The sequence below is a fragment of the Humulus lupulus genome, chromosome X (assembly GCF_963169125.1).
Source record: "Humulus lupulus chromosome X, drHumLupu1.1, whole genome shotgun sequence".
Taxonomy (NCBI): Eukaryota; Viridiplantae; Streptophyta; class Magnoliopsida; order Rosales; family Cannabaceae; genus Humulus; species Humulus lupulus.
The window spans coordinates 189,230,436-189,258,251 of NC_084802.1; the positions used below are offsets into that span (position 1 = coordinate 189,230,436).

Below are 27,816 nucleotides of genomic sequence, written 5' to 3' on the forward strand. Positions count from 1 at the left end.
GTTTCTTTCATTTTTTTTTTTTTTGATGAATAAGGATCATTGTATTGCTCAACAACCAAAGATTACACCCAAACAATTACAACACCAAACACAACCCAAAAATCTACATCTAATGTTTACTGATTTTAGAGACCCAATCTCTATCTATGGTTTGAGCCTTTTTTGGCATTACAAAAGTAATCCCAACTTGTATTCCCTTTCCACTTTCTATACAGTATTTTCTATATGCCATAATTTTCTATTCCAGTACACATCATTCCGGACTCTCCAAATGTGGTAGACTAGAGCTGCAATAGTAGCATACATGATGTTCTTCCGATTAGCACTCATCTTCTTAGCTTTATTGATCCACCGAATTAATTGTATCAGATCCAATGAAGCCGAATTCCAACCCATCCAATGCTTAATTTTCTGCAAACAAGCACTACTATAATGACAGTGAAAAAATAAATGTCCAATGCTCTCATTATCAGCTCCACATAACAGACATGTTTGATCCACTAGAGGCTCAACCCTTTGAATCTGATCTCTAGTGCGGAGTCTCTGCAACATTACCATCCAAAGCACAAATCTATGCTTCGGAATGCTCAGTCTATCCCAAACAACTTTGCTCCAACTTACAGCAAGTGGCTGCTCAAACAGTAAGTCATGGCCAATTTTAGTGCTATACCTCAAAGCTGCAAAATAAGACAGATCTGCCTTGGCTTTGAAAGCTTCTTTAACAACAACTAATCTCTTCCAATACCAGCTACAATCAATTGGTGGCTGGTATTCCCACCAATTCCTGTCCATCAAGTAAACATTGTTAATCCATTTCACAAACAAGTTTTCTTTTTTGGTGGCAATTGCCCAAACATACTTCCTCATTGCAGCCATATTCCAATCAAGAACCTTCCAAAAGCCTAAACCCCCAACCTTCTTTGGCAAACAAACATGATGCCAGGCCACTAACCCCAGACCATTACTGTCTGCCAAACCCTTCCAAAGAAAAGCCCGGCAAATAGCTTCAACGTCTTTTGGAAGAATCATTATTTGAGCCCAATTAGAGTGAATGGTAATCAAAACAGAATTAATTAGAGTAACTCTTCCCATATATGACAAGTTCCTCGAGCTCCAAACCTTGATCCGAGCAACCATTTTCTCAAGAATACCATTACAGTCAGCAGCTGATATTTTCCTTGAGCAAACTGGTATGCCAAGATACCTGAAAGGGAGATGAGCTCTTGAATATCCTGACATTTCAATCACACGGGCAACCTCAGCCTCCTTCATGCCACTGCAATAAATAGCCGATTTTTCTTCATTTGGTAGCAAACCAGAAGTCAAGGAAAAGAGTTTCAGGCCCTTCAACATTAACAAAATGGAAGGGAAATCGCCATAACAAAATAATAGCAGGTCATCCGCAAAACACATATGATTCAACTTTAAAGTAGCACATCTGTCATGGTATTTAAAACCTTGCCGAGAACCCACTTCTCTCATTATTCTAGACAAATATTCCATGCCTAGAACAAATAAGAGAGGAGACATCGGATCACCTTGTCTCAAACCCCTTTTGGACTCAAAGAATCCATGCATCTCACCATTAAGTAATAAAGAAAATCTCGGGGTTTTGATACACACCATAATGAGATCAATGAACTTCCGAGGAAAGTGAAAAGCAATGAGCATTTCTTCTTTCATTTTTTTTTTTTTGCAATTGATGAATATGTGTAATGGGTTTTGTAATGGTATCATATATATATATATATATATATATGTAATTTGATGGACACAGTTACTGAATTTTCGTTGTTGAAAAAAAGTTTCTTAACACATTTAGAGTTGATTTCAATATATGAAGATATAGATATTGATTAGGAGAAAAAAGTTGTTGAAAACAAAGATGAATATATCTATATCATATCTATTTCAAACGTGAATAATTAATAAATTTTACCTAATATATGTTTACTTGATTTTTACAGTTGAATCGTGAAACTAAGGAATTGCCAAGCTTACTCGAGATTTGGCATGACATGCATCATAAGGGTGGTGGATTTGTGAATGATGCTGCTCAACAAGTTTATGTGAGTGGTTGTTTACTTTTTATTTTTTTTAATTTCATACCAAAACTCTTAAATATATATTGACTTTTTATTTTTATTTTCAAAATGTAGGACAAAATGCTTGCAAAAAAAGTGATTCAGAGACAAAATGTGTCATCTTCATCAACTGGAAATACATTGGTGGATGAGTAAGAAGTTATATCAAAAGTGTTTGGTGATCACTGAGGCCACAACCATGGTCATGGGCGCAAGTTAAAAGGTTCTTACATATTTAGCTCTTCTTCCAAGCCCTTTTCCCCATTTTAATCACAATCAATGGCGCCACCACCTCCACTTGGGACCATACCAGCAACAATTGTTCAGACAGTGTTGTAGGAAGTCAATAAATCTTTGTAGGAGCATAACAACAATATTTCTCTTCTCCGTCAACTCGTGGGTAATTCAATGCCAAACGTAGGCATTACTTAACTTTCAAAACCCATTTATAAACATTGATCAAGTACTTCAAACATTGATGACACAATAGTAGCAACCACACTACTACAAAAACACCATTTTAGGACACTTTTTTAGGACACTCCCTAGATGCGAGTCCTAAAAACTATGTGTGTCCTAAAAAAATTTGAATTTTTTTTAACAAATACTTCCTGGACTTTTTAGGACACTCATTGCGAGTCCTAAAAACTTATGTGTGTCCTAAAAATTTGAATTTTAAAAAATCACAAATTCCCTCCAATCTCCTGGATTTTTTAGGACTCGCACTGAGAGTCCTTAAAGAATTTCATTTGTGAGTCCTAAAAACTGATGCATGTCCTAAAAACAAATTAAAGTTTTATAAATAACTAAATTAAAAAAAAAAAAAACCACACTCAGCCCCTTCTTCTCTCTCTCCCCTCTCTCTCCTTCCCTCTCTCTCGCCTGAAACTTTGCCGAGCCCGACCGCCGCCTTCCCCGCCTCCACTAGCAACACGTGCCGGCCAAGGAGCTTCGGAGGCCACCGAAGCTTCGACCCCCGTGAGCTCGAGCCCTCACACGCCACCTAAGACAGACAACAGAGCCTTCAATTTTGGGTTTTCCCAAACTTTCCAACAAGATTCCGACCACCTTGGGTTGTTGTGAGTCGAGCCACCACCACCATCGTACTCAACACTTTCATGCAAGCAAAACCCAACCAAGGATCGGGTTAGAAGTCGCCGGATTTCATTTTTGGTGTTCATCAGAATCTATGGAGTCCGAAACTTTTTACCTCCAATTTGACCACCACATTTCGTTCCATGAAGAACCACCACCACCACGACGTTCCCCGAGCCTTAGGCTTCGAAAGCCAATCACTGTTTTCTCGAACCACCGTCGTAAGGTGGTGGTGCCGCCGCTGTCGCTGGAGCTCCGGCGGGAGCTTTGGCTACCAATTCATTTTTTAAAAATTAAAAATAAAACTTGTAAGTCCTAAAAATATTCTTTTAGGACTTGCAAGAACAATCTTTGAGGACTCGCACAACCTTTTAGGACTCGCAATGCGAGACCTAAAAACATTCTTTCAACGCAAGTCCTAAAAAACATCACTTTTTAAGGCTCTCAAATAGAGGACTCGCAAAGCGAACCCTAAAAAACCTTATTTGTAGTAGTGCCACCACAACAGTGGCAGGGAGATGGCAGTTTAGATAACAAAGTGAATTTAGATGACGATTAGTTTTATTTTAGTAAACAAGACAATTAAGAATATTAGTAGTTTTGAATATTTGACATTAACTAATATGAATTTTATATTTTTAAATGAATTTTAATTTATTATGATTTTAATATTTCATTAATATTATTATTATGATTAGATTAATTTTTTTTTTTAAAAAAAATCTGAAGAGTTATAGTGATGACTTACGACTATAGGTTAGAAAGCCAAAAATTAGGGATGGCAATGTTGTCGCTATTAATGCTAGCTGAAAATTGACCCACATCATCAAGACATATAGACACAATAATATGATCACTATAGGTTACTGTTAACCGAGATTTTCGGCAACTATATTAATGAACAATAGTTACTGATAATAATACTGAAAGTAGAAGATCGACACGGGGTTTTTACGTGGTTGGGGCGTTAACTAGCCTTAGTCCACAAGTTTATATATTAGAGCTAGAAGAAGCTTTTACAATGGAGTTTTCTAGCTATATCTGAACAGAGTTTCTGCCTTCTTTCTTTCTCTCTCCCTCTTTTACATTGTTCTACAGCTTATATTTATAAGCTGAGGGGAATACCGGGTCTGGGCCGGATCCGACTCGGGCCCATCAGAGAAATGAGTATAAGGGGCCTTTCTAGTGGAGGCCCAATACAAAGAGATATACAATACACGAAATTCAAACCAGCTAAGGCCCAATTGGTTGACCTGAGACATAAGCTTCGCCCGACAAAACGGTGCTTTGGCTCTGACCACTTCGAGTCACGAGGCTGATTCAGGAGACAAGACCGGTCAGGGTACTTGGCTGCGCAGTCCTGACACATCAGTGAGCAATCCCGAGGCGACCCTTTCTGCAGGCGAAAAGTGGGGGACAATGCCCACGCGAAATGAGGCGGCTTCAGGATCCTGGACGCTTGGCCCTTCAACCGAGGAGGAGATGATCTAGGTCCATTTACCTTTGGCCCGCTCCGTTTACCATAGGCCCGGGCCACACCAGGGTCCGGGACAGGAAATGAGTAGGCCGCGACGGCCCGGGCGCTCTGGACATCGCCGAGACCGTTCTTGCTGAGGACGAACCCGGAGGGACGTCCCGGACCCTTCCAATGGGCCCAGTCTGGAGTCCCTGGTCCGTACCAGTCCCCTTGGGCCATATTCAAACCCAGGGGCCCTGGGTCAGGCCCATACGCCGATCTGGTCCTCTGACCGTGGGCCAGGGCAAAGGCCCAAACCCCCTGCAGGGAATGGGGATAACAGTTACAAAATTAAAAAACTATTTAAATTTAAAATTCCATTAGGGACAACATTTTATTTTTGGTAAGTAAGTCATTGTATTGAAAAGAAACCAAAATACAGAAGCTGGAAATGGCCCAACAACTCAGTTCAACAATTACATTTCAAACAAACCATGAAACCAGGCTAACTCATCAACTTTCACCCCTACTAAACCTATATAGGAAATCCTATTATAGACAACCATTTTAATCAAAGAGGTCGTATACTGAACAGACCAAACTATACCCTCCCAATAAGCTAAATTCCTAACTCTCCATATATGGTATACAAGGCTGGCAAGAATAACCCAATACACCAATTTCTTGAATCTACTCAACTTGCTTCGTTTAATTAACTTGAAGATGCCTTCAACTGTACAATCACTACTACAAAAAATGCTTTTTAGGACTCGCGGGGCGCAAGACCTCTATTTGAGAGCCTTAAAAAACTGGGGTTTTTTAGGACTCGCAAAAACAATGCGAGTCCTAAAAGAATGTTTTTTAGGACTCGCATTGCGAGTCTTGAAAAGTTTTATTTTTTATTTTTAAAAAATTAATTGGTGGGTTTTTAATCCGGCGACGGTGGCGGCGCCACCATTAAAAGGTGGTGGTTCGGAAAACAAACTATTGGGTTTTAAAGCCCAAGAAGCAAGGAGTATGGTGGTTGTGGTGGTTCAGCTCGTGGTGGCTCGAGGTGGCCGGAATATGCTTGGAAAGTTTGGGAGAAACCCATGAACGACCGAACTTCAAGTGCCCCGTTGAGGGCCTTAGGCCGCGCGTGAGGTCGCCATCTCCAAGGGTCGGGGGTTTCGGGGGACGACGCTTCCACTGGTCCGACGCGTGGCGGTGGCCGGAGATGGGACGGCGGCGTTCGGCGTTGGCACTTCAGGAGAGAGGGAGAGAGAGAAGGAACTTTGGGAGAGAGAGAGAGGGAACCGAGGAGAAAGAGTGAAAATGGGCTGTGTGATTTTTTTGTTTTTTTTTAATATATAATAATAAAACTTTTGTTAAAAAAATTGGAGGGAATTCAAAATTTTTTAAAATTCAAAATTTTATGATACACATAAGTTTTTAGGACTCGCATTCTTCGCGAGTCCTAAAAAGTCCAAGAGGTATTTGTTTAAAAAAAACTCAAGCTTTTAGGACACACATAACTTTTAGGACTCGCAATGCGAGTCCTAAAAACATTCTTTTAGTTTTTTAAAATTCAAAATTTTATGACACACATAAGTTTTTAGGACTCACAATGCGAGTCCTAAAAACATTCTCAACGCGAGTCCTAAAAAGTCCAGGAGGTGTTTGTTTAAAAAAAAAAACTCAAACTTTTAGGACACACATAGCTTTTAGGACTCGCTCCACGAGTCCTAAAACAAATTCTTTAAGGACTCGCAACGTGAGTCCTAAAAGGTCCAGGAGACTTTTTTAGGACTCGCATTTATGTGAGTGTCCTAAAAATGTGTTTATGTAGTAGTGAATGTCGAGTCTTAACTGACAACCACACCAGTATGTGATGAACACACTGAGCACTAAAATAACAATAAAAAAAGAGGTGATTATGGGATTCTTCCTTCAAACCACAGATACAACAGTAATAATCAATACTCAATCCAAACATACTTTCTCAGGCGATCCTTTGTTTTCAATCTCCTTAAAAGATAGAGCCACATGAAAAATCTATGCTTAGGAACTAAAACTCTATTCCAAACAGTTGCATAAGCAAATCCAGATTGCTGATCATTTCTTAGGACTTTATAAATTTCAGCAATAGAATAAGAGTTTTGCTCAAAACTATTCTTGGGTATAAAGCTTTTGATTTGCTCTTTCACTCTCACCACCTGACGCCAATACCAGCTGAATACTCCCACCAATCATGACCTTTGAGATAAACAGAATGGACCCATTTCACCCATAGATTCTCCTTGTTCATGGAGATATGCCAAACATGCTTCCCAATAGCAGCCAAGTTCTAGTAAAAAAATATTTCTCAAACCCAAACCACCTTCAAGCTTCCTCTTACACACAGTGTCCCAAAAGACAGAACCAATTCTAGCAAACTCAGAAGACCCATTCCAAAGGAAATTTCGACAGATTTGATTAATTTTTTCTAGTAAGGCCTTCGGAAGGATCATAACTTGAGCCCAGTAAATTTGAATGGATATCAGAACTGCATTCACGAGAGTCATTCTACCAGCTAGAGATAAATGACGAGATCTCCAAATTCTAATTCTATGTATCATCTTCTCAGCCAAAACACTACACTCAGCCAAACTGAGACGCTTAGAATAGATCGGGATCCCAAGATAGCGAAAAGGGAGCTGGCTTTTAAGAAAACCCAAAACTAGGTGAATACGATCCACATCCTCATCATTCATACCATGACAATAAACCGCCGATTTATTCACATTAGCTTGTAAACCAGAGGAAACAGAAAACCGTTTAAAGCCTTGAAGCAGCCACACTATTGAAATGAAATCTCTTCTACAAAACAGAATAACATCATCCGCGAAACACAAATGAGTTAATTTAAGCTCTTTACACCTGTAATGGAAGTGAAAATTTTGCTTGCAAGCAACTTTAGATAATATGCGAGATAAGTACTCCATACAGATGACAAAAAAAGAGAGGAGATAGAGGGTCCCCTTATCTTAGACCCCTCTTAGCCTCGAGAAAACCATGAATAGAGCCATCTAGCAACAACGAAAAGCGAGGAGTACGCACACAAGTCATAATCAGCTTCACAAACTTAATTGGAAAATTTAACGCCAGCAGCATTTCCTCTAAAAAATCCAAATCAACGGTATCATAAGCTTTTTTCAGGTCCAATTTGATCATGCAACTGGGATTCCCAGTCTTCCTTCCATAATGACGAACTAAATCCTAACAAATCATGATATTATGAGCGATAAAACGCCCATGAATGAAACCCCCCTAATTCTGAGCAATTAAATCTGGCAAAATACATCTCAGTCTCTCACAAATCAATTTAGCAGCCGCCTTATACAAAACATTACAACAAGAGATAGGCCGAAAATCACTAACAGATGCTGGACAGTAGGGGTGTTCGTGGTGTGGTTGGTGCGGTTTTTCTCTAATTTTTTGGATCGCACCGCATATGCGATTTGAACAATTTTCCAAACCGCAACCCGCACCGCATAGACCTCAAACCGCACCGTAAAAATGCGGTGTGGTGCGGTTCGATTTTGGCGGTTTATACGTATCACCAAATAATTTAACAATTAAATATTATAATTAATAAAGATTCATAATAAATCTCATAATCATAGAGTGTTTAACAAAATAATTAAATGTACAACAAGCTAATAAACTTTAAGCAAAACAATAAAAATATAACAAACTAATAAAAAATAAAAAATGTAATATAAAAGTAAATATTATTTTAATTAAGGAGGAATATCTTTAGATTAAAGTAGAATATGTGTTAGCATCCTATAAAACATTATATTTCTTTCTAGATATTGTGTATATTATATTATACCATATAAGTATTTATGCAATAAATTTAAATGTAGTAAAATTGAAAAAAAAAATATAAAAAAGTTAATATATATAATGATGTGATGCGGTGTGGTTTGAACCGCATTTATAAAATTTAAAACCGCAAACCACACCGCACCGCGCGGTTTGGCAAAAATACAAACCGCAACCGCACCGCGAAGGTTTCTAAACCGCAAATTGCGGTGTGGGCGGTTTTATGAACACCCATACTGGACAGTGAAGTTTCAGAATAAGAGTGATAGTAGTGTTGTTGATTTCTTTGAGCAAATGACCCCGAATGGAGAAAAGATAAAATAACCCTACTAACTTCATCTCCAATAAAATCCCAATTAGTTTTATAGAAACCACTACCATAGCTATCCGAAACCGATGCTTTTTGATTCGGAATAGAGAAAATATCTCACTTAACATCTTCAAAAGTAAACTCTTGAAGAAGCATCTACTGCTGCTCAATAGAAACTAAAGGTCCCAAAATTAACTACACCCTTAGACACCTTCCTTCTATTACCCAATTGAGAACCTAACAGATCCTTATAAAACGAAAGAAAAGCCTCTGAGACACCATCCTTAGAATCCACCCATTGACCTTGCATATCTTGAATGACATAAATAGTATTAAGGGACCTTCTTTGCTTTAAACTTTGATGAAATAGCTGAATATTATCATCTCCCTCCTTGAGCCAACTGATTTTAGCTTTTTGTTTAAAAATAGTCAAATAATTATCCTAGCATCTTCTATAATGCAAACAGGCAGCACACTCTTCATTAATTTTCCTTTTGTTTAGAGGGTCCGATTGAAGAAAGCTTTGAATCTCATGCATAATATGCTTGGCATGTAAAACTTGAGCATGAAGATCCCTGAAATGCTCATGATTCAGCTCTTTGAAGATTTTTTTTAAACGCTTTAGCTTTTGGACAACTTTGAACATGTAAGTGCCTGAAACCTCTTGAAACCAGCTGCCTTTAATTCTCTCCTGATAACTTGGAGCAGAACTCCAAAAATCAAAATATCGAAACGGTCCCCCCCCCCCCATCACCTCCTGAAAAACAGATAAAAGGGTCAGGCTATGGTCAAATTCTCCTTTAGGCAAGAAAACAGCTTCAGCAGTGGGATATATGGAGCCCAATCAAAATTAGCCATCACTCTATCTAACTTAGCATAAACCCTATCATCATCACTTTGCTTGTTATTCCAAGTGTAAAAATTTCCAGTGCACTTAATATCACTAAGCTCACAAAACTCCAAACAAGCTTTGAACTCCAAACACCCCAATTTATGACCTTTCACTGTAACTCTTTCTTCCACAGACAAAGTAGCATTAAAATCACCCATCATAATCCAAGGCCCAGCGATACTCCTTTTGAAACTTCTCAGACTATCCCATAAGTTCCTTCTCTCAATAGAATGATTAAAAGCATACACAAATGTCGCATGAAAACCAGGTCTCCTTTTCGGCTGAACAAAACAGTACACATTGATTTGCGCATAACAAAATATTAACATCAAAAGATTCCTGTCTCCAAGCTAATATTATTCTGCCTCCAGAATGCTGAGTTAAATTAGTAGTGAGACACCATCCCTGAAACAATTTCAAATACAATTGACCCAGCCTTGGTCCTTTAATCCTAGTCTCTAATAAGCAAACCAAACCCAAATGCTTATTATAGAGGAAATTCTTGACCTCCTGATGCTTCTGCAACTTATTAAGACCCCTCACATTCCAACATAAGATTCTATCCATGAGAAACTAGAGGCACCCCCCTCCCATTGTATTATTACTCGTATCACACAAAATTTGACCAAATTTGAACTCCTCCACATTATCCTTCAGAAATCCAAAAGCATTTCCAACATTAACAGGCAAGGTCTGCATTTTAGGAAGCTGTCTAGTTCTACGCAATGTTTGAAAACCATCTTGATCTTTATCATTTTGCTTCAAAGCCTTAACAGGAGTATCCAACAAACCCAACCCTGATTTAACTTTTGTGCTCTGAACAATTGTCCCACCAGGTTCAGAGATTGAGCCTATGTTCTTAGGCTGCCAAACTGATTTAACTTTCTCTGAAATCTTAATCTGATGATGTTTACGACACTCCAAATCTTCATGCCCCATTCCTTTACATATTGAACACAATGACGACTTCCATTCGTAGTGAATATCCAGTCGAATCATTTCATCTTTTTCATTAACGAAACTAATGAAAGAAGGAAAAGACTGAGACAAATTAACTTCCACCATTACTCTAGCAAATTGCAGACGATCCCTATTTTTAGTAGCCAAATATTCTATTATAGGCTTGCCCAGCTGACTAATGATCTTGAATAACGAACGTGTGCCCCAATATTTTAAATCCAGGATATGAACTTGAAGCCAAATTGGCATTGACCTAATATCCTCCTTAAGGAAACACATATTTGGGTCCCAAGCTTTGATCATCAATGGTTTCTTATCAAAAAACTGATATCCCCGTGCAAGCACATTATCTTTGCTCTCCATAGATGTGAATCGAACAATAAAAAGACCATGTTTCAATAATCCAATATTATCAACCCCCGAATTCTTCCAAACACGTCTGAAAAAACCCTCCATTACTTGAACAAGAGGATTTGCACCTAAAACCCAACAGACCACAGACGAGTTCCAGAAATTGACCTCCTCTTCAATGTCTGCCTTTTCTATTCGCACATGTCCTCCACAATGTTCTAACTCCGGAGCAACCTCCTGAACAGACTCCTCTGACATCGCTCTAACTTCATCTATCATCGAATGACAAATAGGGGAAATAGGATTGTCATATTTACCTTTTGAAACCGCAACTTTGGTCATCAAAGCAGAGAAAGTCAGTCGAATCTCCGAACGCTTCTGCAACAACATTTCAGACGCCTGAGGATCAAGAATGTTGCTCTCTTCTGGATCATCTGAGAACTCAGCCGGCTCAATGGCCAACAATTCATCCATGGATTTTGATTTTTTCCCAACATCAGAAGATGATGACCCTTTCTTCCTAACCAGATCACCCTTCGATTGAATTGGCGAACTCTTCTTCCTCGCTGAATTGTGTTTTCTACCCCTCCCTACCATGGCCACAGCTCAGCTGCAAGAGAGAGAAAACTAATATTTTTTTCCATTAGGGACAACATTGTCGTTGCTATCAGTTACAAATTTAAAAAAAAAAAAAATTCCGATTTAAAATTCCATTAGGGATGATATTTTCGTCGCCGGAAGGATGAACCTTCAATAACGACCACAAAATGTCGTTGTTATTGCTATCTACAGCGACCAGGCTACAGCAACGACATGTCGTCCCGGTAGCATTTTAGACACAACATTTGGCCCTACTGTGACAACAATTTTCGTCACTGAAAAGTCTTTTTTTCCTGTTGTGATTACAGGTTAGATAGAGATGTATTTGCTACAAATAAGCCTAAAATAAATAACAAATGTCACCTCTGCCCATGATAAACATGTAGTAATATAGAAACGATTATTTATCAGCATCTAGCTAGCTCATTTTTAATAAATGCATAAATATTTTCTTATGTGGGCACTTTCTCTGATGTGATAGCATACGTATGAAATTTTGTATAACCTATATTCTATACCAATATGCATTATCATATTTAAATTTTATCCCCTAATGCATGCATCATAGCAAATAACTATCAAGCTCAGTATATAAATAACACAACAGCCTTGGCTTCGATAAAAAATGTTATATTGGTTGCTTTTGGTTCCATGATTCAATTATTTGTCTCATTATTCATCTTTATCTCTTACGATGGTGACTAGGTTTTTTTATTATACATAACTTTATCTTGATTGGCTTGTTGAGCCGGACAGGAAGTTTCTGCTTTCTTTCTCGTAGATATATAGGTTAAGGAATAGGGACATGTTTGGTTATTAGCTAAAAAACATTGAACACTGAACATATAAATATGTTAAGGCGTACACATATATAGAGTTCTAGTAGACTTTGGGAGCGATATTAATATTATATGGTTGTCTATCTAGAACAAAATCCAAAAATAAGACTCTTGTCTGTTTTTTATTTTCAAAATTATGTTTTCAGAAATTAGAATAAAAAATAATTTTTGTAGTTTTCAAAATACAATAAATATTTGGTTATTATTTTCTAAAAATAATTCTTTAGTTTTATGTTTTTTTTTTTAAAAAATCTTAAATAAAAAAATTAATAAATATATTTACAAAGAGAAAAATCTTTTAAAAGTTTGTAATAAATAATAAAATAAAAAATAATGAAAAATTAGGAGAGAGAAATTTTGATGAAGAAAAATTGTGAAGAAAGAAAATGATGCAAGAAAAAAATGAGAGAGAAAGTGATAAAAGAGAAAATGGCTAGGGAGAAAAAATGAGAATATAGGAAGTGATGAAAGAGAAAATAAAGAAATCAAAAGTGATATGAAATAATAATAATTAAAAATGTTATGTGAGAAAAAAATTGATAAAAAAATATTGAGAACAATTAAAAACAACTTTCTATTTTTCTCAATTTTTTTGTAACTTTGTTTTTAAAAATTATTTTATGAAAACAAGTAAGGGTGTTTGATATTGTTTTGAGAAAATAAATTTTAAATTTTAAAAATAAAAAACAATTTTTTAGTTACAAAGTCAAACACCCTTGAAATATTGAAAACAATATGATGTGTTTCATGCTCAAACTTTGAGATCAACTGCTACCAAAGATTTGAGATTGTGTGGTGTTAGCCCTATGAGAACATATTTGAGAATACTTACTCTCTTTTTGAATGTGTCAATAATATTATATAACATAAAATAAACCCAAAGTTGAATGAATAAGACTTGTGCTTTCGTACGTATATACGCGTATGTGTATGTAATATTAGCACAAGTCACTATATGCGTCGATTGATTTCATTTTTTTATTTTCTAAAAAAAGACAATTAAATTAAATGATGTTTGAAATTAGATATTATTAATGAAAAAAAATAAGTAACATTTAGCGTTGATTATTATTATTTTTTTGTTGAAAAGAAACTATTATTATTAACAAAAGAACAAATTACGGAGGATGAAGTAAATCTGCCTTAGCATCAAGATCTACACAAAAGGGAAATTATCCTATCCAAACACAAGATGACTTAGACAATAAATCCATTCTAGCAAGTTTGTGAGCTCGAATATTAGTTAAGCGTTGAAATTCGTTACTCGCATTTATAGCTAATTAATAAGATGATGTTTGCTAGACAATAATAATAATAATAATAAGAAGAAGAAGATGATGATGTTTTATTTATTTTTTAGTAATAATAATTATGAAGTCATTTTAAAATAATAATAAATATAAAGTGGTGGAATCCTCCTTACTCGGTTTAAATTCCTTAGATTTAACCGTACCTAGTTTGGTACGTTTCAGCTATGAAAGAATAAACAACAAAGGTTTACCATTTTTTTTTAAATATATTTATATATATAAAAAAAAATAACAGAGTACACTTAGATCAATACTCAATAATTTTACATGTATATACCTAGCCAAAACGACACCCTAATGGGTTGTTTGGTATGGGGTAAAGTAAATGTGGAAATGAGAATCTAAATCTCTTTTTATGTTTGGTTCAAATTTTAAGGAGTAAAGTTAATAATTTGTGTGGGCCCTACATGTATTTTAAGGATAAAGTGAACCATTTTGTACATAAAAGTTTCATATTACTTCCATCCTAAGTCTATCTACACTTTACAAAGTAACTCAACTACTCAAAACAAACATCCATACCAGCCGTAAACTCAGCCCCAAAACCAATCGGCCCTCTATACTCGTGTTTTGGTATCGCCTTGCTGCCAGTGTAAACTTTGTTGGGTTTAGGTTTAGTAATGGAAATGATAAGAGACAAAGGGAAATGGGAAGATCGTGGAAGTTTTTTTTTTTTTTTTTAATTTCATTTAAATAATTAAAACCTTAAAATACTTTTTAATATTCTATTTTTTTTGTAAATTTTTAATTATTAAAATAATTAGATATAAATTAAAATAATTAATTATTAAAAACTAAAAGTATTTTGGTCTTATTTGAAAAAAGTTGGACCAAAATTGTATCTAAAGAACCTTTTTTTATCATTTTAATGATCAGAAGGGCTATTTTACAATTTTTTAAAATAAAGAGTCCAAGTAGAATTTATGTTTAACAAAGGGACCTTTTTGTATTAGTTGGGCCATATTTAAATAAGAAGAAAGTAATGATATTAGCATACTACTACATAAATAAATAATGAAAACCAAATAATAAACATCAATTAAGAGATTTTCATAAATAAAATATGTATACATTATTACAACAGCTCTCACTTTCTGTCACATATTTTTAGGCATATATACAATATGATGTAAACTCTTAATAATAAAAAAATTTAAAATAAATATTACCTCGAGAATCAAAATTATTAACAGATTTACAATCTTTCACATTCATATTTTAATGATTTATATCTATATTTTGTATAATTTTGATTTTTTTCTTAAATTGACAAGCTAACTTTTTTTTAATATTTATACTTAGTGTCTCTTCTATATAAAAAATGTGTAAATAACGAAAATTCTTGGTTTTAATAATTTTTTTTTGTTAACTTTAATAGAATATTGTAAATATTTAATAGAATATACCTCTAAAAATTAACAAAAATAGATATTTATTAATTATACTAATATAAATTCAAATATTATCATTATAATTATATATAATACATAATCTTAATTTTTATTATTTATATTTATAAAGAAAAATATGTTTTTATTAGTTAATGTTATTTGTCTAAATATATATTCATATTAAATAATAACAAAAATTATAAATAGAATACATGTAGGTGTCGTGTGTGTACAAATAGTATGACAGTGTAACTACATAAAAAATTATAATAGCATTTATCTTCTACCAAGAATAAACAAATTCTCCTAATTTGAATAATATCATGAATGTTTTATATATTAAATAGTGTAGTTAATAATCTAAAATGTTGTCTTTTTTTTTTTTTGAAAAAATCATAAACAATGTTTTGGTTTAATTTTTCTTTTAATATATTTATGTCATTCTTTTATAAATATATATATAATAATATGACTATTTCTCAATGGTTATTGATTTTATGATCCATAGATTGTTACTCTATTATTAGTCATTGGATCTTGATCCCATGGTTCATATTGACAGTATAAATTAATATTTCTAAAAACAGTTTTATTTAATATTCATTCCTGGATTCATTTTTATTGTTTCATTATTCCCTCTCTTCATTCTTGATTCCAATTTATATGATTGATTGCCTCTCTTCTCTCTTCATATTGATAGCGTTTACCCGAAAATGACTCCTGATAACGTGACAAGAATTTATTACACGTGGTTGGCAAGTGGCAGCGTCAAAATGAAGGAGTGATGTTCGCTTATCGACCAGGTGTTTCTTACCTCATCAAATCTCGCGATTAGATGCGACCAGTCTGGTCGCATGCTTCAGTTTATTTCCTTTAAAGATATGTAATCTTGTAATAACTACATTTATTATATTTCTTCTTTATTGTCTTGGTACGCTGATATTAAAGATAATTAAGGCCCATTGGCCCATGTAACCCTCTTGAACCTATAAATATGAATGGGAAGGCTCAAGGAAGGGACTTTTGAACCTTGAACCTAAATACTCATAGAAAGAACATTGTGTGATTATCTTCCAAAAAGTTGTAATTCTTCTGAGGCTTGTGAAACTCAAGAACTCTAGTTCTTTGATCACGGCATTGGGATTCAACATCAATAATAACACTAAGTGGACGTAGGTTATTACCACACAGTTGGGGACGAACCACTATAAATCATTTGTGTCGCCTCTTTACCATTGGATTCCATTCTTAATTTCTTCTTGTTTCTTTGTTGTTATTTTGACTCCGTGTCGTTGGCCAAATCAAGGTTCAACAGATAGGATGTTCAATGTTAGGGTTCCCTCCTTGTGGTTCTTAACTATGGCTTCGAGTAGTGATAGCCATTATTTCATATGGATCTAACAAAGTGGGATCTTGAGTTCAACTCTCAATGAAAGCACCAAAGTCTTGACCAACATTTTGGTCAACGACATTAATTCAATTTATACATCAGGAATTAATAAAACGAACTGAAATCAAGTAAATGACACACATAATTTTATAGTGTTCGACCTCAAGAATTAGTAATGACCTACGTCCACATGCACTTTTATTATTCAAAGAAATCTCAGACCAAAGATCAAGAAGAAACAGGATTCAATTGAGTTTCTTAAGCCTGAGAGAGAATACAATCAGTAGGGTTTTGTATGTAAAGTGCGCACTAATTCAGCTTAGAGATAATGACTGAGAGAGATCTCTATTTATAGAGTCTCTTAATGGGCTAAGAGCCCTTAAGGGCATAAATGTGGTTAATTGTGATAAGTTGTTGGGACTGCATTATTATTTGGATATATTTGCAGCATATGGCTCGAGACGGTCCTAGTGCGCGAATTAGTGAAATAGTCACAGCAGGGTTTAGTACCTGGCTCAGGGGTGAGCCTGGGGATATTTTCTAGAAATTTAGGGAATATTTAGGATTTATTGAGTAAAGAATAAGTACCTGGTAATTAATTGGATGACGAAATTAATTGGCAAACTTGAGGAATTAGCGGGAATTGGGAATGGAATGACCATTCTACCCCTAGGAACAATTTGAGAACTAATAGGCTTAAGGGGCAAAATAGTCTTTTGTTAAGCAAAGGATAAACTCAGACAAAACACTTGGGACTAACCAGAAAGTGGTAGAAACACTTAGCTCTCCCTCACCTCTCTCACTCACGTACCCTCTCTCTCTTTCTCCCTCTCCTTGTACTTTGAAGTTGAAAGAAAATAGAAGGAAATAGAGGTAATCAAGCTGGGAATTAAGCCGATTTGGGCTAGGTCAAGCTGAGGAAAGGCTAGGTTAAAGACAGTCAGAGGATTCTGAGGAGTTTAAGTCACCAATTCAGGTAAGATTCCAACTTTAATTCACTGAATTGAGCTGAGTAGTTGTGAAGCTTAGAACATGTGTGAATTATGGGTTTTTGAGTATAAGTTAGTTGATGAATTGTTGGTAGGTTGGGTTGAGTTTCTGTGTTCTAATATACTTAAAATCTATGGTTTGAGTCTTGGTTTCACTCTTGTAATTTAGTTGGAAGTGGGGAGTATAATTGGTTTGAAGCTTTGTGGTTTTTGGCTGGAAAGAGATAGAGAAAACCCATAATTTCTGGGTTTGAATGGGCGCGCCGCAACGCGTGTGCCCAAAAGGGCCTGGGTATGCTCTCTGATTTGGGGGCGCGTCGCGACCTTAAGAGGCAAGTCGCGGCCCGCCTCCCTTGTGGCTTGGGGTTTTTGGTCTCTGACTTAGGGGCAAGCCGCGACCCTTGGGGCCAAGTCACGACCCACCTAGGGATTTTTACCTTGGGATGGTTTCTAGAATTGATAAGTCTCGGGGGTTCGAACCTAAGCACTCGGGACAATTTCTACTACCAGGTTTAGTAGAAATTGAGGTCCCTGAGACTATTTTTTATCTCCTAAGTATTTATTTGGATTAGAAGTTGACGATTATGTTGGTTTTTATAGATCAAATCAGAGATTATACGCAGCGGAACAACAATCAAAATTGTTAATTTAATCTCACAAGATTTCTAGATCTACTTCTTCAAATACATATATATATATATGTGGAAGAATTCTCGATGGTTACTACCCATAGATGGGTACTAACAATTATGATGATGTGGCAATATAGTGACTTGGTATAGCAAGTCACCAGCATGTAAATATTTTTTTTTCTACATTAATTTTGAATTTAGTTATTTTTTTTGTCATAATTAATGTTGTCTCCAACTAATGAGAGATAATAATTATATTTAGAAATTGACATATATTTGAAAAATGAAAAATTATAATATTATATTTTCATAATAAATATATGTTTTTCATCAGGTAATTCTTCCAAAAATTTGAAAAAATCAAAATTTATTTTTAGAAATATTAATTAATAACTGTAAATATGGACTATTGATCTTAATCTAATGATTAATATTAAAGTAACCATCTATGGGTAGTAACCATTAGGAGTGCACCCATATATATATATATTGAATCAAAGATATGAATAGAAAATTACCTCAAGTCCTTCCTTGTTGCTATCTTTTTGTATGGCAAAAATCCTTGAAATCTCACACCAAGATCTTCCAAAATGATCCCAGCACACAAAGAACGAGTGTGGGCTCGCTATACAAAATAATGGCAAAATCTATTTATCAGATGTTCTCAACACATGAGATCCGATAAAGTTTGGACCTAAGTTTATGAAGAACAGTGACTTATGCTTGTATCACTGTTCTCTTTCTCTCAGAGAAATTTTACGATATATTTTCTATCTTTGAAAAGTATCGTTCTGAAAAACTGATATCCTATATTTAATATATCTAATATATTAAAAAATAAAATATTAGTTATTTTAAACAATTTGAAAATAATTAATTAGTTACTAGATTATGTTTAAATAATAATATTTTAATTATATTACAATATCTCATTATTTATTTAATATTTAAATATTAGATTATGTTTTTTGCACTGAGAGCATTTTGTAGGCAGCCACTCATAGTCAATCAGTTGGTCCATTACTTGGCCTCTCTCATTGATATAGCTAATGAATTTAGGAAGAGAATCTGATATTTCCATGTCAACTAGAATCCGAGAAAATTTAATCATCGACTTGTCTTTAGTGATCTTATCTATCATTATTGGCTTCCCAATAGTGCTAATCAATGCACTTACACAGTTGGTGCCCCATTACTATAGTCCGAGATCAGGAAAACGGATACAAACTAGCACTGATTTAATTGATTTCAGAGAATCAATATCAGTTGTCCAAGGCCTTAAGATAACAGGCTTCCTATCGAAATGAACCACCCCTGATTCTAGGACCAAGTCACGAGTAGCCTCATCTCTGAATTTGACCATCGTAAATCCTTAGCCTTGATGATCAAACTGACCTTATTAAACCGTTCACTGTTCAAGACGTCAAAACAACCATGTTTAGTATTAAGGCAGTTAAGAGCCCTGGTCCAGACGGATTTGGTGCTGGTTTTTTCAAGAGTTTATGGTCTATCATAGGGAAAGAGGTGGCCACTGCAGTGCTTGAATTCTTTGACATAGGATGCATTCCGAAGGCTTTGAACAATTCAATATTAGCTCTTATTCCTAAAGTCAGCCAACCTTCAAATGCCTCAGAGTATAGACCAATTGCTTGTTGTAATACCCTTTACAAATGCATTTCTAAAATGCTATGTAACAGGTTGATTTCTATCCTTCCCAAGTTGGTTAATCAAAATCAAGGAGCTTTTGTTAAGAATAGATCACTTGCTCATAATGTTCTTATTCTTCAAGATCTTCTTAAAGGTTATAATCGTAAACGAGTTTCTCCTCGGTGCTTAATGAAGATAGATTTCAGCAAAGCCTATGATTCTATTGATTGGGATTTTCTTGAGAACCTGCTGAATGCTTACAAGTTTCCTGGCAGATTTATTAAATGGATTATGGTTTGTCTGAGAGGCTTCTCATATTGCATTCTCATGAATGGTCAGCTTCATGGTAATTTTAAGGGTGGCAAGGGGCTGCGTCAAGGTGACCCTATTTCCCCCCTTCTCTTTGTTTTAGTTATGGAATACCTCACGCGAGCTCTTCATGGGGCTGCTAAAGACAAGAATTTCAGGTTTCATCCGTTATGTAAGGCTTTGAACATAACTAATCTTTGCTTTGCGGACGATTTGCTTCTAGTGTGTAAAGCTCATGCTAGTTCTATTCAGATCATGCATCAGATTTTTAGTTCCTTTTCAACAGCTTCTGATCTGAGCATTAATCATACTAAGTCTCGCATATTCTTTGGGGGTATAACTAGTACTGAGAAGGAGAACCTACTGAGCCTTACTAATATGACCGAAGGGAAGTTTCCTTTAGTGTATCTTGGCATGCCTTTGAGGCCTACAAAATGGAAAGCTATGGATTGTGACCTCATTGTTTCAAAAATTAGGCAAAGATTACATGGGTGGGCCAGTCGTAACTTGTCTTATGCTGGGCGTGTGCAACTCATTTAGTCGGTTTTATTGGGGATAAGGAATTATTGGATGAGCATTTTTCTTCTTCCTCAGAAGGTCATCAAAGAAATTGACTGTCTTTGCAGAATCTTCTTATGGGGTGGTAATGACACTAGAAGTAAACTTCACCTTGCCTCTTGGGACCATGTTTGCAGACCTAAGTCCTATGGTGGTTTAGGTTTCAAAGAGGGAGTTCTCTGGAACAAAATTAACCTTGCTAGATTCATCTGGGCTATCACTTCAAAACAGGACAGTCTTTGGGTTAAATGGGTGAATTGCATCTATTTAAAAGGTGTCCGGATTTGGAATTATGTGTTGCAGCAAGATGCTAGCTGGTACTGGAAAAAACTAGTTAAGTTGAGCAAATTTCTGTCTGATTCGATTTTGAATGCAGCTGTTTGTAAGGGGAAACTTCAGCTGAGTAAGTTGTATCTTCTGTCTATTCCAGGTTCCCCAAGCACTGGTATGAAGGCAATCTGGTGCAAACTCTCAGTGCCCAAACATAGATTCATACTTTGGCAGGCTATTCATCAGAAGCTCCTCACTAGAGACTTATTGCAACACTGTAATATTCATGTTCTATCTCAGTACTGCCCGGTTTGTGAGACTGATTTGGAAAGCCACGCTCACTTATTTTTTGATTGTCTGCTGTCTACAATAGTTCTTCAAGCGGTAGCAGTCTGGCTGGGTGATCTAATATGGCCTGGAAACTTCCAGAGTTGGCGTATTTGGCTGAATGAGCCCAGGAATGATGGCTTGTCTTGGGTTGTTTTAGCCACATTGGCTGCAATTGTGTATTACATTTGGATAAATAGAAACAAATGCTGGTTGGGAAACTGCTGCTTTTCTGTGTATTATATTGATGTACTTATTAAAGAATCGGTTAAAGCTAGAGTCCTTAACTTTAGTCTGAGAACTAAAAATCTAAACTTAAGGCAGAAATTGATGATCCATTTTTTTTATAGTTTGTAATTGAGGGGAGTTATTTACTCCGGCCTTTGCTTGTATCTATTAGTTGATCAATATAATATTCCTTTTCTTGATAAAAAAAAAAAAAAAATCTCCCATATTTTTAATCAATTTTAATAAGCTATATATTGTACCATAAGTGAACAGGTATTTATGTAAATATTGTTAGGGGTAAAATAAAAAAATATCTTAATATTTTCCCATTATATTAAAATGATAAGACTTAATATAAAAAAAAAATCCATATATAGTGACACTTACCGCCAACTTCAACAGAAAAATCCACTTGGCTTGGATTGCTCTCTTTTTTCATTCTTCCCTTCCCTGCAATGTCCATTCCAAAATTCTATTCTACATTCTTCATTCCAAACTAACTTCAGCAGCCAATAACCTTCATCACAAAAACCACTCATGGCTGTCACCGATTTCTTTGCCGGCGAGATCGCTACGGAGCTTCTGAAGACCCTCGCAACCATAGTCCGTAAATCCTGCTTCTGCAAATCAAGCGCCGAGAGCCTCATTATACACATTAATGCGCTCCTTCCCACCATTGAGGAGATCAAGTACATCGGCGTCGAGCTCAAACCCGATCGCCAGTTCCAGCTCGACCGATTCTCCGAGACTCTCAAGCAAGGCCTCGAGCTCGCCAACAAGGTCCTGAGGACAGGTCGGTTGAACGTCTATAAGAACCTGAGACTGACCCGGAAGATGGAAAAGCTCGAGAAGACCATATCCCAGTACATGAACGGCCCATTCAAGGCCAATATCTTGGCAGACGTCCACCACCTCCGGTTCGATATGGCCGCGGGGTTCGAGCGCATGGGCAAGTTTCACGAGCGGCTGGAGCAGAGGCTTGGCTCCTTGAAAATCGGCGGTGGAGAAGCAGGAGGGTTGATGGAGGAGGCCTTGAAGAGAGCGGAGGAAGTGGAACAGATGAACTGGGAGGGAAATTTGACCAATTTCGGTTTGGATTTGGGTAAGAGGAAGGTAAAGGAGATGGTTCTTGGGAACGATTCGAGTGTCGTTGGGATTCGTGGCATTGGAGGTTCCGGTAAAACTACCCTGGCTAAAGAAATTTGGAGAGATGAAGAGGTTCGAAGTAAGTAAATAAATCTCAGTTCTTTCTCATTAATTATGGATTCAGACGTTTTTCTCCTAACTCTGGTTCTGGTCCACGCCTTATAGCTCATTTCAACGACAGGATTTTGTTCTTGACGGTTTCACAATCTCCGAATGTGGACAATCTGTTGAGGAGGATTGGGGGATTCATTATGGGGAACGAAAATCTGGATCCAAACTACGTCGTTCCTCAATGGAGCCTGCAATGTCAATGGAGAGCAAGTGTTCGAACTCTGGTGATTTTGGATGACGTGTGGTCACTCCCGGAGCTTCAACGGTTGATTTCGAAAATACCCGGTTGCACATGGCTTGTTGTTTCCCGGTTCAAGTTTCAAACCATTATCAGCGACACTTACGAAGTGGAGTTATTGAGGGAAAGCGATGCCCTCTCTCTGTTTTGCCACTCTGCCTTTGGGCAAAAAACGCTACCTCCCGGCGCTAATGTAAATTTGGTCAAGCAGGTAATGTTGGACTTTGAACTCTCTCATCGTTTTGTTTTCTAAAATGGGTTCTTGAATATCTTTAAGCTCTGGGAGCTAAATACCTACTTATTTTCACTCATTTCAGATTGTGAGCGAGTGTAAAGGGCTTCCCTTGGCTCTTAAAGTCATTGGTGCTTCGTTAAAAGACCAGGCTGAAATGTATTGGGCAAGCGCCAAAAACCGGTTATCGCGTGGGGAACCCATTGACGACTCCCACGAGAGCGATCTCCTCGCGAGGATGGAGATGAGTGTGAAATGTCTGGCCGAGAAAGTCAGGCAGTGTTTCTTGGATTTGGGAGCATTTCCCGAGGACAAGAAGATACCGCTTGATGTCCTCATCAACATGTGGGTCGAACTACATGATATCGATGAGGAAGAAGCCTTCGCAATCCTTGTTGAGCTTGCAAACAAAAATTTACTCACCCTTGTGAAAGATGCAAGGTAATATGACAGTTAAAGTCGTTTTTTTTTTAGACATGTTGTATCTCGTATTTTGGTTTAGTTTTGTGACCAATCCTTTATTGTGTTTGATCTTGCAGAGATAGCGATGTATACAGCAGTTACTATGATATTGCTGTTACTCAGCATGATGTCTTGAGGGACCTTGCCCTCCATATAAGCAATCGGGACAGTATAAGCCAGCGCGAGCGATTGCTTATGCCAAGGAGAGAGACAGCTCTTCCAAAAGAATGGGAGAGGAATTCAGACAAACCATTTAACGCTCGGATTGTTTCAATCCATACAGGTATTATTTTTATTATTATAATTATTATTACCTTCATTTTTTTACTAAATTATTTAAGAAAACCACTTTGCTAACTTACAGGCGAAATGAATGAAATGGACTGGTTCCAGATGGAGTTTCCCAAGGCTGAAGTTCTCATACTGAACTTCTCATCCAAGCAGTACTTTTTACCAAGCTTCTTGGACAACATGCCCAAGCTCCGGGCACTCATAATTATCAATTACAATTCGGCTAATGCAACACTTAGAAATTTTCCTGAATTTCTGAGTTTGACAAATTTGAGGAGTCTTTGGCTGGAAAAGGTCTCTGTACCTCAATTATCCAATTCCACTCTTCCCCTCAAATACTTGAGGAAGTTATCTATAATCCTCTGTGATGTCAAAAATAGCTTTGATCAGTCACTGTTAGACCTGCCTTATACCTTCCCTTCGTTGTACGAACTAACAATTGATCATTGCGAGGATTTATTTGAATTACCTCCAACCATTTGTGAGATGCAATGCCTCAAGACACTGAGTATCACCAACTGCCACAATCTAAAGCAGTTACCAGCTAATCTGGGAAAACTCAGGTCTCTACAAATCTTGAGGTTATATGCATGCCCTGAACTAAGGGAGCTTCCTTCTGGAATCTGTGAACTACTTGGGTTGAAGTACCTTGACATTTCTCAGTGTCTTAAACTTTCTCGTCTTCCTCAAGGGATAGATAGACTGTCAAGCTTAGAAAAGATTGACATGAGAGAGTGTTCAAGGTTCAGCAGTTTACCCAAGTTTGCTGCTTCATCACAGTCTCTACGTCACGTGATCTGTGACGACGAGGTCTCTTGGCTGTGGGAGAGTACCAAGAAGGCATTGCCCAATCTTCACATTCAGGTTGCTGAGACACAGTACAGCCTAGACTGGCTTGACGAGTAGTAAACACAACCATTTTATGATATCGTATGCTCAACATAAAATGTGTTTGCCCCATGTGTATATTGTTTGTAAATAAATTTAGAGTCTGATCAGATCAGAAGTTGTGTTGTGTGTTCGATTATGTTTCACCGGTTTATGCCCCTTTTTTAAAAAATAAAAAAATAAAAAAATTAAATGAAGATGCGAAATGGAAAGATCATTATTAACTCAGTCAAGTCTACTTAAGCACTTTACTAACACACAACACACTGTCTCAAAAACTGTTTAGAACTGTACTACCAACTTCATCAAAGCTCGACTATATTTTTTCTCGGCACTAAACTACTATGGCTTGCCTCATTGGCCTATTGAAATTAAAACACATTCAAAAGGAAGAGAAGACTTTCTTTTTGGTCTAGTGCACAAAGAAACTTTCCTTTGGAAAGACATTTTTTTAGGCAAAAAAGCATATGCATGTGGTTTTATTACTAATTTATATTTTTGTAATTAATGAGTCAAAAACTCACATTTACATAGACTGAACTGAACTGGGGTGACTTCTAATTATATTATAATGCATCCAAATGGGTGGACATTAATGTGTACGTGCACTTTACGTTGAGTTTTCATTGGTTTTTTTTTTTTTTTTTTGGTTTTTTGGGTTAAAAAAGCTATGGGGCTGTGATATTCTATAATTCTTTTCCTTGAAAAGGCAGAACAATAATAATTAATATATTAAGGGAATTTTCCTACCGAGTTTCTCTTTAATTCCTACCGATAGGGCTCTCAATGTTTACAATCTGTGAATAGTTTTCTGCACAATTTTTTTTATGACCGTGTATATTGTAACTATTTAGAGTTTCTTGCAAATTTTCAGAAAATTTCGAATAATTTACAATACCGAAAATTAGGTTCAAACATATTGTTGCACGCGTGACTAATATTTTTTATGCGCGTGAAAAATAACATATTTGAACCTAGTTTTTGGTACTGTAAACTTTTTAAAATTTTCAAGATACTCTAAATAGCTACAATATACACAGTCATAAAAAAAATTACACCAAAAAACTATTCACGGGTCGAAAAACATTGAGAATCCTATCGATAAAGCTTAAAATGAATCAGTTATAAAAAAATTATCCTCTATATTTATATACGGGAGACGCGGATTTGAGAAAAGAGAGAAAACGCGTGGGGTCATACATCAAGTGAGAAATAACAGTGAACCTTCTTTAGTCTGATTCTTGCTTTGTTCAGCAAATAATTTAATGGGTGACGTAGTTTTGAGAGGGATTAGAAAACAAATATTAAGATAAAATCGTTGAAATTCAGAAAACGTCCAAGATATTGGCCGTCTTTGAGGCTTATTTTTCTTCTTCATCGACCAATATGATGATACAGAAGATGGCTAATACAATTTTTCTTTAATTGTTTTCACATTGACTTAGCTTAGCTTGTTGACTAGCTGCCCTCCACAACTATCAATTTTCAATTTAGGCCTACTATAAGATCATGACCCTACAAATTTTCAAGGCAGTTTTGGATACTCCTAGAAAATGATTAATTTCAAATTTATATATTTAAATAAAATCAGTGGAGCATATAAAATTTCTCTGTCCTCTTAAGCAGTCATAGACTTCCACAATATGTTTAGGCAAAGGGAAAGGAAAAAAAAGTAACTAAGAGATAGAAAATAGAAGTGAAGAAAATAATTTTTTTTTTGGTTACTAAGGAAGAAAATAAAGTAAATATGAAAGTAAAATTATAATTGAATAATTTTATATGAATTAAAAATAAGGTAAATACACCCCAAACTAAATAAACTACATTTCATAAATTAAAAAATATATTTATTTATAATTCCACTCCATATATTTTTTTAAATTATATCTTGAATTATATACCCCTTCTTAAAAAATAATAAATAAAATTGTGTATCTCATCATTTATTAAAAATTGGGAATTAAAGTTCTTAAATTATTAAATAAAAAATATATAAATATTTAATACAATCTCAAATATAAAGCTATGAAAAAATAATTATTTATTATTGTCCTATTATCATGATGAATATAATTTTAAAAGATTAGACAAACTCAGTGTTGACCATCGATTTGGTCAACGATACAGAATCAAAAATACGACAGAGTTTAATCTAATGGTAAAGAATAAACACAAACGATTTATAGTGGTTCGACCCCAATGAATAGTAATGACCTACGCCCACTTAGTGTTATTATTAATATTGAATCCCAAGGTCGTGATCAAAGAACTAGGATTCTTGAGTTTCACAAACCTTGGGAGAATTACAACAAGACGATAGATAATTGCACTATATGCTCTCTCTTTCAATAATCAAAAGAAAGCTTCAAAGATCAAAATTCCCTCCTTGAGCTAGGCTCAAGGGGGATTACATGGGCCTTAACTATCCTTAATGTCCGTGTATCAAGGCAATAAAGATGAAATAATCAACATAATTATTACAAGATTACAACCTTAGAAGGAAATAAACTGAATTATACGATCAGTCTGGTCGTATCTAATAGTCAAGCTTGATGAAGCAATGTATAGCTGGTCGATAATCAAACAGCACCGCCTCATTTCGACTGTGCCACGTGTCATCCACGTGTGAGAAATCCTTGTCATGTCATAAGCAGCTGTTTTTGGGTAAACATTTGCCCCCCAAGTTTACTTTACTGCGACCAGCATAAAGTAAACTTAGGAAACTGACAATTCGCTTACCCCACCAAATCTGTTAGAGCCGCCAATGCTTTCTTGAAAAAAGTAATCAATCATGTTTAATCAAGTCTCTTCGGTTTCCCAAAAAATTGTCTGGCGGCTATTGCACTTCCCCATATTTTGAAAAAAAAGTAATTCCATGATTACCTCTTTTACGGTGCTACGATCACTATAAATAATACCCCCAGACCACATTTTTACTTTTTACCTTTCACTCGCCTTCTC

At 35.9% G+C, this 27,816-nt stretch overlaps 2 protein-coding genes across 2 annotated transcripts; one reads left to right on the top strand and one right to left on the bottom strand.

Moving 5' to 3' along the window:
• Window positions 1-207: 207 nt before the first annotated feature.
• On the bottom strand, window positions 208-1,683 carry LOC133806528 (uncharacterized). Its single transcript, XM_062244617.1, has one exon. The coding sequence runs from the start codon at window positions 1,681-1,683 to the stop codon at window positions 208-210; it is 1,476 nt and encodes a 491-aa protein (XP_062100601.1).
• A 20,210-nt stretch (window positions 1,684-21,893) lies between these two features.
• LOC133805381 (probable disease resistance protein At4g33300) lies at window positions 21,894-24,989 on the top strand. The gene is made up of 5 exons (XM_062243553.1): window positions 21,894-22,712; window positions 22,799-23,193; window positions 23,300-23,655; window positions 23,754-23,959; window positions 24,041-24,989. The coding sequence occupies exons 1-5, from the start codon at window positions 22,025-22,027 to the stop codon at window positions 24,871-24,873; spliced, it is 2,478 nt and encodes an 825-aa protein (XP_062099537.1). The 5' UTR covers window positions 21,894-22,024; the 3' UTR covers window positions 24,874-24,989.
• Window positions 24,990-27,816: the final 2,827 nt, after the last annotated feature.

What these genes read in the sequence shown, in the direction of transcription:
- LOC133805381 (XM_062243553.1), top strand. Translation starts at nt 22,025, where the DNA reads ATGGCTGTCACCGATTTCTTTGCCGGCGAGATCGCTACGGAGCTTCTG. An exon ending in GAGAGATGAAGAGGTTCGAA is followed by an intron (nt 22,713 to 22,798) that starts GTAAGTAAATAA and finishes CACGCCTTATAG; the next exon opens with CTCATTTCAACGACAGGATT. An exon ending in ATGTAAATTTGGTCAAGCAG is followed by an intron (nt 23,194 to 23,299) that starts GTAATGTTGGAC and finishes CACTCATTTCAG; the next exon opens with ATTGTGAGCGAGTGTAAAGG.
- LOC133806528 (XM_062244617.1), bottom strand. Translation starts at nt 1,683, where the DNA reads ATGAAAGAAGAAATGCTCATTGCTTTTCACTTTCCTCGGAAGTTCATT.